Genomic DNA, 11,553 nt, shown 5'->3' with positions numbered 1-11,553 from the left:
CTTATATAAAAAAAATCTTGTCAAAAGTAGTTCTTGGATGTATATAGTGAAAAACAGTGTTTTAAAAATATTTAAATTGAATCAAATGAATATACATATATATGTATACAAAATATAAAGATGATATATATATACTCATAAAATTTTCTTCGTAATTTTTTTGACTTTCTTGATAAAACTAAAGTTCCTCAGAATTGATTAAAGTAATTAACAACAAATTCTAAACTAAATTTCCTCTATTTAAATCATTAGAAACGATAAGAGAATTTAAATTTAGCTTTTCTATAGTTTTCAGAAATATGTAGGTAATAGGCACTCGCAATTCTTAAGTAGTTTGTTAATAGGCTACTTAAATTTTTTGAAATCTTAAGATTTTAGAGCGCTTGGTAAACTTATCAAAAACACTAAAAAGTTTTAACTTGGACACCATTTCTTCACACATTCGTAATTTATTATACATATAAAAGTACACATATTTTAGTTAATTGTACTTAGTTTTTTTTTCTAAATTCATATATATATATATGTTTAGCTATATAATAAAATATATACATAGTACATATTACTAAACCTCGTAGTTTGCATAGGAAATTTCATAACTTCTGTTTAGACTATACGAGTTTATTAATTGTGTTCTATAGTAATTAATATGATAATTAAATTTATTACATTAATTGTTAATGAAATGCTGTTCAAAGTTTAAAAATATAAGAGAACTGCTGTGGTTATACAAAGAAAAATCCAGTTGATATACGTAATTTGTCAAGAGAATATTTGCAATATGCGTACAATATATATATATATATATATATATATATATATATATATATATATACATATATAATATATCATATATAATATACATATATTTATATATATACATTATATATATAATATATTGATATTAAATCATCTATATTATATATATTTATTATTTATTATAATAAATGATATAATATATAATAAATAATATAATTTATATAATAATAATCTAAAATTATTGTATTATATTTGGAATTAATGGGCATAACTATGATATGAATAAAGTACTTAATAAAAGAAAACGAATTTAAAATTTACGAAAATAATTCTAACAAATGATAAGTAAAATTTTCAAAATAATATTATTTAATTAAAGAACATGCATGAGACCTTTTGGGACGGTGGGTGCTATTATTATAGTGAATTAAAATAAAATAAAAAAAATTAAATAAGAAAAAACAAAACGAACAAAAAAGATCAAACGAATGTAAAAGCTATAAAGGATTAGATTAATTAAAAAATGGAAGAATAGATTTTTGTCAAGGAATATTCTTAAGAGTTCAGAGTTGTACACGAATAGAATAGACTGTTCTGATTTTTGTGCCTAAAGAATATTTTCTCGCGAGCAGAGGAGTGTATAGAGTCATTATTCAGTTTTTTATACTTAAACTTAGTTAGCGACTTTTGTGTTTCCGTTGATCAGAGTTTGTCGTTCCTAACGCAGTTTGTAGCTTTTGGCGCTGCATACTCAGCTCGTTCGTGTTATACTCTAACTGCTTAAATAACTACAATTTCTATTTCAATATGCACTTATATGAATTATAAAGATTAATGAACTTACATTTTATCTTATCAGGCGATTTGATTTCCTTTATGACATGCACATGAAAATAAAATAAAATCATAAAAATAAAACAAAAACTTAACGTTAAAAAAATGGCGCCGTTTTTCTTTCAATTTGCACTTCATTTACACTTGTGATTTTGTTTAGCACCAATCGTCATTTGGATAAAGATTTTCATTGTCTCACGCCAGGCAACCACCGTTCGGCATAAAGGCATTCGCAACGCTGATATCTGCATCGACAACAAATTCACCTGCATCGCCCGTAAATTGTTCCAAAAGGTCTGCATCAGTTAGGAAATCGTTTTTAATAGAAATGTGATCGTGGAACGGCACAATGCTACCCATCAACGATGATGTATGGAAGTCTAATAGGCTGTTATTGTTCTGCATGCCAATAATGTTGTTATTTAGATTATGTACGCCATGGTGCATACTGACTGCATGCTTAATATCGACGAAGCTATCGCAATTGTTCTCAAATAAAAATCGTTCAGCTGATTGTGCTGTGGTATAAGGACTTTGGGACTCGACCAATTCATTTTTGACGAACTCCGTAGCTGTGGTGGGTGTAGAGATGACTGCTAGTGGACTTGGCACACCGCTGCTGAGCAGTGCACTACTGTCGCCACCGGTTGGTGTGCCTGTTGGTGTGTGCGTTAGTCCAAGACTGGCTAAACTAAGACTATTATCATTTGGAATGTAATCAGATAATTGATGACTGACAACAACAGCGGTATTTTGCAGGTGGGCGGTGGGTGTCTGCGCATTATGATGATGTGTTTGTAGCGCTGAGGTTAGACAAATACTCTCTTGGGAAGGCGAATTCAAATAGCCAAGTTCTTGTGGAGTAGGCGATGGCTTGCAGTAACCATTCGGCAGTTGTTGTGATGCTGTAAGCGATGTTGGATGTGCGGGTAGTTGATGCAGTTGCTGATTGACTGCAACTGCAGCAGCCTTGAAACCATTGCTGCGCGAACATTTGATAGTTGACATCGGTGGGATGACGGTACGTGCCTGTTGATTTGGTGTAGTCTGATTGTTGCCTGCTTGATGTGCTTGCGTATTGATATTAGAGTTTGCATTAGTAGCACTGCTATTATTTGCTTCTATTTCAAGTTCACCCAAGTATTTCAGTGCTGGTGACTGTAACAGTTTTGAGGGCAAATTGAAACCTTCAAGGCGAACACAATTGGTGGAGTGTGCTTGCAACATTTCCAGTAATTTGCGACGTTCCTTTTCCAGTGTACGTACCTGATTTTTTAGATCAACATTTTGTGTATCCAATTGTTCGGATTCTTTGATAAGATTTTGTGTGCGTTCACGTTTCTTCATGCGACACTTGGTGGCGGCAATCTTATTACGTTCACGGCGGCGACGACGACGATCTTCATCCTCGGGGGTTAGATGATTGGCGGCATTGCTTGATTTATGTTCGCTATCATCATCGCTGGAGTCATCGCAATCTTCATCACGGCGAGAGCATTTTGAGTTGGGCTGTTCGGAACCAGAGCTTGAATCACAAGTAGAAAGCTTACGTTTACTTTGTATAGAAAGTTTAAGACCAGCTTTTATGAGTTGTGAGCAAGTCTGAAAGTGAAAAAACACAAAAAAAAAACAATTATTACATTTCATATATTAAACAGTGTGTGTTGAATTAAAATTTTGTTTTGTTTTTGAGGCTATAAAAAATGTTAAATAACCATTTTTCAGGCAGAAGTGGCAGCTATACAAACAGCGCGACTTCATTAGCGTTTATTTGCATAACCTTGGCGGTAGGAAAAAAAATTATATAAAATAATAAAAGTTGTTAATGACTTTTTCTGAAACTGTAGTATAAAGTGCTTAATTATAAGAATATAAAATAAAGTTCAGTTTGTTAAAATCTTTTTTTGTTTTTGTTTTTGTTTTTTTGACACTAAAGTCAGTCGGCAAGAAAAAGCAATATTATTTCGACACAAAAGCTCAGCAGATTTGTTTGTAATCACAGCCACTACATTTTTTTTTGGTTTATTCTGATCGTGCGACAATTTTGTTCACGACCCTGGACGGGGCTTAAACTTTAAAATTTTGAGTTTTATTTTTTTGGGTTCTAAGTTTTAAGCATTTTAAGTGTAGAGTTTTGCGTTACAAAATCAAAACAAAAAAGTGTCACAGAAACTTCAAACTCGTTCGTCACCAATAACCAAATTTGTAAGCCTGAAATCGAACAAAATGAAAACTACAACGTGAAGAGTTGTTTTGGGTTTCGATTTTAAGTATTTTTGATGCTTTGCCAGATTTCAGTTTATTTTAAAAAATAACCAAAAACAGAAACTTGTTCTAAAAACACACAAAACAAATTCGGAAATTGTTTATTTTTTTATTTCATTTTTTTTTATAATTTGTTATTAAAAGTAATTTATTTCTAATTTAAAAGAACATGGACGACTTTCAGTACGGACTGAAAGTAAGTTTCAAATAATAATTATTTAAAGCAATAAAATGTTTATTGTTGATAATTGCACTGCTTTAATATATTTTTAATTAAGGAACAGATAATTTCAATAGTTGCAATAAAAAGTTTATATTAGTCACTTTAATATTCTATGAACATTAAAGACAAAAAAAAAAGGAAATGCCATAATTATGCCTTTAAGCTTCTTCCTCTAAAGTTTCTTTTTTATTTTTACGAGTATTGCCAATAATTAATAGACAAATGAGTTTTGGTGATTTACAATTTGTCATTAAATATTTTTATATCTGACACGTGTAGTAATTAATCAGATAAAAATTATTGTGTTATATAGGTAATTACTAAAAATATTTAATTTTTTTATTAAGAAAGTAGTAACTTTAGTATTTCTAAAATATTTGAGATTCATAAGACTAAAAAGAAAGCCGTATTTATTTATTTTCGCTTAAAACAAACTGGTACTGCAAAAATACATTTCAATATTGCTCTTGCTAGACAATTGTTTTAAAACCAAAGTTTTTTTTATCATTTTTTATAATAACTAAACTAAGTTTAGCCAGACATCCCTATTACATAAAAAAGCTGCCTAAAAACGTTCAAAAGAGATTTTACTATAGTCATATAAAGTAATCAGAATGAAAAATAGAATGGTTCTTAATAGATAAAAGTAACTAAAAACATTAAACTAATTTCAGAAAATTAAATGTTTATATAAATTTATAATAAAACAATTATAAAAATCTGTAGTACTAATTTGTCTAAGATCAAATCTATAGGAAAAAAAACATTGCAAAAGAACCGAACATTGAATGAAAGACAAATTCGAAAGAAAAGATACACTTGACAAATAAGAAAAATTATAAAACCTTTTCAATGTTGTAAAAATATTTAAATAATAATTAGGTATTGAGTTGGTGGCATATGTAAATGTAAAGAGATTATTAAATCCTCTCAGTACTGCATAATCTTAAAAATCTGTATGTATAAACACAATAACGTCTGATAAAACAACTATAGTGGTAAATTGTCAAACTACTTTATAAATGATAATTTCAATAATTTTCTTCAACTTCTACTTGTTAACTACACATATAAACATATAAATTTTATATAATCACATTTATATAATATTCAGAACTTTAAATAAAGAAGGTTTGCTCACATTGTAACTTTTTTTCAAATGGAAGTCTTTGTCTATAGTTTATTATTAATATACAGCTCTTAAGTTAAGAAATACGAAATAGATTTTATCTGCAGAAATTTAATATAACATATATACATATATTACAATTCATTTTTATATGCTTTATATAAGCATTATTTTATATAATGTAATATTAAATTAAATATTTGGATGTTTAAAATTGAATAATTTTATAAGATTTGTGTGTATTTTGTTATTTGTTTCTCTATCAAGAAAAAAATATTAAAATTATTGTGTTCATATATGTATTAATAATTTCTTGTACAAAATAAAGGAGTCTTCAGTCGTTGAACAAAAATCGTGTGTAGTATAAAAGATCTCATATGCTCTCAACTCATCTTAGGATCCGATGCAAACGTGTTCAATGCGATTCATATTGATAGTAAAAATTGTTTTTACCAATGTAAATTATTGGTTAGTGGAATTTCTACATTTTTGTATAATATCTAGCACTACCTAACACTTTTCCGATATCATGAATCCACCTCACCGTTAACTGTAAGATTGGCCCACTAATAACTAATTTGTTCCACACTTTGATATTATGAGGTAGATATCCCTCAGTTTATTATCTTCTATCACAATAAAGTCTAGTTTATTTACACTCTGTTTCTAAGGTAAAATCGAAATTTTGATAATCCAGAAAATATAGTTCAATTAATTCAATCAACTGCAGTTTGATTGAATAACTCTAATTTATAAAAGTGGAACCATTATTAATGTAATAAATATTAAATTTTATTTCAGTTTTACAATTACTACGATAATAATAAATTCAATACTTGATATAATAATTTTTGCATAATATTATATATATTTGTTATAAATATATTGAATTAAATATTGTGATTACAAATATTTTCTCTTATGAAAGTCCAAAACAAATATGAATTTAATTATTTTAGATAACAGATATTATTTTAGAAATGACTCAGTAGTGAATTACAAAAGTTGATAAATTATATAAAGATACTTTTATTAAGATTTTTGCAAGTCTTCACTTAAATAAAACGGATGGTTGTTGCAACCTTCTACAGTTGTGGTTTTTGCAATGAGCAATTTAAAATTTTAAGAAAATTTTCTGTCTGTCAATCTCTTTAATAAAATTTAAAAAAAAAATACAGAAAATAAATAAATTAAAAGTATTTTTGAAAATGCAACAATAAAGAGCGGCAACTTTGCATATAACTGACGTGACCTAAAAATGTTGCAGGATGCTTGGATTGTGACTTTTAAAAATCCATTCATGTAAACAAAATATTTGCTAAAAGTATGTCAGTGATGACTTACGATGTGTTGACAATTTATAGAAAATAAATGGTGGGATCACTAAAAGGTTGGTTTTGTACAATTCAATGTTCATATTTGTAAAAGTGAAATGAATAAAATTTACAATGCGTTTTTTTTTCTTTTTGAATGGTAATATAAATAGTTTGACCATATTTAAGATTGAAGCGTACAGGAGCGCATAATAAGGATGGTATAGTTAATGTTCTTTAAACAGGATTTAACCTTAGTCACTATCAATTTAATAAAATTTTTTCTAATAAGTGAAAAATATATCTCGTTATATCATATATTTTAAATAGTGAATCGATTTAGCAATTTAGTTATCTTATTAAAGATAACTTCTGAAAATCACTTCTTCTTCTTCTAAAGATAAGAAGAAGAAAGCTAGCTTGTTAAATGCACTTCCCATATTAATTAAGAACATTTTCTTCTAAAGATTACAAGAAGAAAGGAATAACAAGATACAATCTAGAAATAAATTTTATATATTTTATATATCCACTACACATATTAGTTGAGAACTGAGTAATTATTTTTATCCACTTCCCTACAGTCTACTCAAAGAAACTGAAAATTAGAAAAATATCATGTTTAAGATTGACCATATAGAAATTATTTTTATTTATTTATTTATTATAATTATTAACAAAATATAAAACATTATAAGATAAGAAAACACGAGCGCTAGCTACCAGAGCTTCCAGCTCGGATATTATAAAATAAATTTTATTGACTAGATTACAGGCTTTAATATATTTATATATCAAAGGTATACTTTTAACAATAATTGTTTTTAATAAGCTGGTAGGTCAGATGCTTGGAAAGATATTATTACGATTAGAATTAAATGAAGGACAATCGTTAAGTATGTGATCTATGGCTGATAGAAACTAATTTTATATATCTAATATATGCATGTATATTATTATTAATTACTTAATAAGTAGTATATTTTAGGTTTAATCAATTTTAAATTCAAATTTCCCAAACATCCAAATTTCAAATTGTAAACCTAGAGCTACTCTTTTCCATGAATTTCAAAATCTTCGCGATTTCTAGATGAAGTGTAGATCCTTTTAATAGTCTGACTACTTTGTTGAGTACAGTGGGTGTTCAAATATTTTATATAGTTTTTCGTTACGATTCAAAAATTGATTTATTCTACGACAGTGTCAAAATTTTGAATTTAATTCAAATTTGTTTTGAAACTTCAAACCCATAAAAATAATTTATATTTGACAAATTTATTAGTTTTTTTTTCTCCAAAAATATTTAACTCGTTATTATAAATAACATTTTTCATATAAACGACATACAATTTTTAATTCAGTTTGCACGCAAAACCTTAACAAATTATGATAAAAATCTTTAATGGGCTTTGTTCGCCCTAAAAAGCATAACGCATGCGTGGTATTAGCCAGTTTCTTAAATGAAATTCGACCGTTGTAATAAAATATTAATGCTCATAAACCGAAATATCAGTGGAATGAAATGAAATAACAATAAAATAAAACACTTTATGTGCTTCAACGAAAATTTAATAAAACATCTCAGGCAAGGCACTTAATGTGAAGTTTAAAATAAACAAACAAAATTGAAATGAAAAAAGTGGTGAAAAAATCTACTCGTAAATCATATGAAAAATTTGTTCAATCAACGCCAAAATAAACGTAGATCTTGATAAAAACGCATCAATGTCGCTGACAAGATGGTACGACAAGATGGTACAGCACACACCTTAAAAAGGTATTAAATGCGCTCGACTGACCTAAATTTCGCCCTGCAAAATTAATTCAAAGTCGGTAAAAGGTAAACCGCAAAAGAAAAAGAAAAATATAAAATAAAATAAATACAATATAAAATAAAAATATTATATAAAACAAAAAAAAAAATGCTTCAGTTCCATTGTTAACAGGAATGAAGAATAATAATGAATGCAACAGCTACTGCACTGCAATCATTATTCGCAAATCGAGAGTGAAGTTTAGGTGGGTGGATGCAACTAAACAGCTGCAGTTGACTGCAGTTGACTGATTCACTTGGCGGAGATTTTATGCCAATAACCATTTACGGAAATAGCGTGTAAAATACAACTGACCAAATTGGACTTGTCTGAGAAAATAAATGGCACTGGACTGACTGACTGACTCTGGCTGGCTGGCCATTTACATAAATTCAAGCCGATTTACGCACGCGTGCAGATGCACATGTGCACGCACGACGTGCCACCGCAACTGCACCGAAATCGTGTTGCATGAGTTATGTAGTAAGTGCAGATACAGATACTTATACTCGTACGTACTTCACGGACTCTCGCATGTATTGTCATTGACAATAACCAAGCCAAGTGCATAAATAAATTTAATTGCTTTATTATGAAAAACAAAAAAACAGAAAAACAAATGAAAATAAAATAAATTATTTTATTCTTACAAAATAATTTTTTCTTTTTGTTTTTGTTTTTATTTTGTATTCGTCAGCTTAAATTTATTCGTCATGACAAGTGGTTTTATGTTTTAAGTTGAATTTTACCATTTTTGGGGGCGGCAATGGCAGTTGAAGTTGGTTTTTCCTACTTCATTTTATAACTTTAATTGTTTATTTTTATTTATTTTTTTTTTGTTTGGTTGACATTTTAAATATTTCATTTTCTTTGACCCAGAAAGTTTCTTTTATTTCTGTTTTATATAACAAAAATAATATTAATATAAAAGACGACAAATTATGGTCACACATTTTAATTTTTAATGACGAAAATTTATGTTTCTTTCAAGGGTTTTACTGACTTATTAAGTATTATTTTTTAAAGGGAATTGAAAAGGAAAATAAATTTAAAGTGAAAGTTGATATACTTTTTTATGGTCATAAGATATAAGACATATGAAATATAAATTCATTTTTATTATTTATTATTTATTTTATAGTGGAAATAGTACAAATTTTGATTAATGAAAATTATTGTAATAAAAAATTTTAAGTTGTAATAAAATAAAATAAATTTTAATGAATAAATAATTATATTGGCTTACACAACGTACAATAAAAATACAAGAGTAACAAGTACAGATGTATAAAAAAATATAGTTTTGTCCATACATAATATGCTATAAAAGTAGCAACAAAAAATTTGTATAAAAAAATAGAGTTACATCAACGATCTAAAAAATCTTAGAATTATAGACAATACCTATACAATAGTTAACGCTGATTGCAGTTGATAGGTGTTCTTAACATTACCAGTTAAACACATAATTAAGATAGATACAATGCTTAATAGTATAAAGTTAAAGTTTGATATTTTTTAGCACTATATTGTAATTAGTGATTAATGTCAGCCCATTTCACGAAATCATATATCGCTTACAGTGTTTAATACTATTTTTAGTAACTTTTATAAATATATATTTATGGCAGTTGGTCTCATAAAAGATGGATTAAGGAAATAAGAAGTGGTGGTTGTGTGAAACTAACAATAGTTTTAAACACACTCAAGTCAACCAAAGAAATGCCGGATAAAAATTTTGTTATTTCGAATAAGGCGACACCATTATTATGTCCTTTTTATAAAGAAAACAATATCTTCAATACAATCAATAAATAGCTATTAAATCAAGAATGTTTTGTATATAGAAGCACTTTGGTTAATATTGGACAATTACAAAAACCACAGCTAAAATATAGAGCTATAGTTAAAAACTATATATTTTCTTCTGCCTTAAATCGTAACAGCAGTTGTTGGAAAACTGATCGATTCAGTGGACATGCCAACCTATTAGACGCATTATGGTAGAAAGCAAACACTTCCGTCTGATTTTTGACCTATATGTTGATAGTAATTGTTTAAAATGGGATCTATTGGGTGGGTATGACAATCTATTATACTCGCAAGCTATAGAACAAATATTTTAACATATTCCTTTTATTCTTCTGTCCCATATTTGTACAGTAGTTAAAACAGATCTCTATCCAGTTGGTATGTTAAACTATTAAGGACATTCTGGTTACTACTTAGCAGTTACAGAGCAAATAACTAAAATTTCCTTCTTATTCTTCTAACCCATATGTTTACAGTAGCTGTAAGGATCTATGGGGTCTATCTGGTGGATAAGCTAACTTATTAGTAGTATTTCAGTCTCTACTGGGCAGTTACAGATCTAATATATTAATATTTTCAACTTATTCTTCTGATCTTTATGTCGACAATAATTGTTAAAACCTATACGACACTGTTGTATTCAGAAACTGTATTAAGCAACATGAATCTATCAAATCAAATTATTTATGTGAATAGAGACAATAATGTCATATAAAAGAATATAGTAGTCACCGTCACCAAAAGTGTAAATATATCGTTCTATGAAAGCCATTGTTATTACTGCAATGCAATGTTCTGTTAATCGGAAGACTTATTTTTATATTATTTTGAGATGAATACCAACAGAATAAGACATATCTCAACAGAATGAGATATATCTATGAGAGATACATCTATTTCTCTTACTCAAAGTTTTAAGATTTCATTGTAAGAAAGCAATTGTTAACACTACAATGATCTTTGAATCGGAAGGTTTATTTTATGTTGAATTCCTTGGGGGTTTCTCAATTAAAAATAATAGTATTTTTTATGTTGTTTAATGCTTTTGTGAACACAACAAAAAACTGTTAGTTGAATTTAATTTTCGTTGCATTTAATTTTATTAATACTCAGGGCGGAATTTTATTACAATAATTGGCCACACAATTCTTCAACAACGTAAATGATAGTGTTAAATAAGTGAACTCGTAATTAGTTTAATTTAAAAATGATTATAGTTTGAAATGAAGATGTACTCGTATAACTTAACGTATATAACATCAAATAAATACAACAACTAAGTACTAATTATAAAGAATTTTACTATTCTATAATTATATATCTCAACAGTTTTAAAATTACAAACGATTTGTAGCGCCTTTAACAATAAATACATTATAAACATTTTTAACATTCCATCAAAAA

At 27.7% G+C, this 11,553-nt stretch overlaps 1 protein-coding gene across 1 annotated transcript in view; it reads right to left on the bottom strand.

Annotated features, from left to right (window-relative positions):
• Window positions 1-1,030: 1,030 nt before the first annotated feature.
• Window positions 1,031-11,553, bottom strand: part of LOC119666456 (activating transcription factor 3-like) — a 60,915-nt gene continuing 50,392 nt past the window's right edge. Inside the window, exon 3 of the mRNA XM_038075733.1 lies at window positions 1,031-3,195. Coding sequence (XP_037931661.1) covers window positions 1,789-3,195 — 1,407 coding nt within the window. The 3' untranslated portion in view covers window positions 1,031-1,788. The remainder of the gene's footprint in view (window positions 3,196-11,553) is intronic.

This window comes from Teleopsis dalmanni, chromosome 1 (genome assembly GCF_002237135.1).
Source record: "Teleopsis dalmanni isolate 2A chromosome 1, ASM223713v2, whole genome shotgun sequence".
Taxonomy (NCBI): domain Eukaryota; kingdom Metazoa; phylum Arthropoda; class Insecta; order Diptera; family Diopsidae; genus Teleopsis; species Teleopsis dalmanni.
This window is presented reverse-complemented; position numbering and strand designations above follow the sequence as displayed.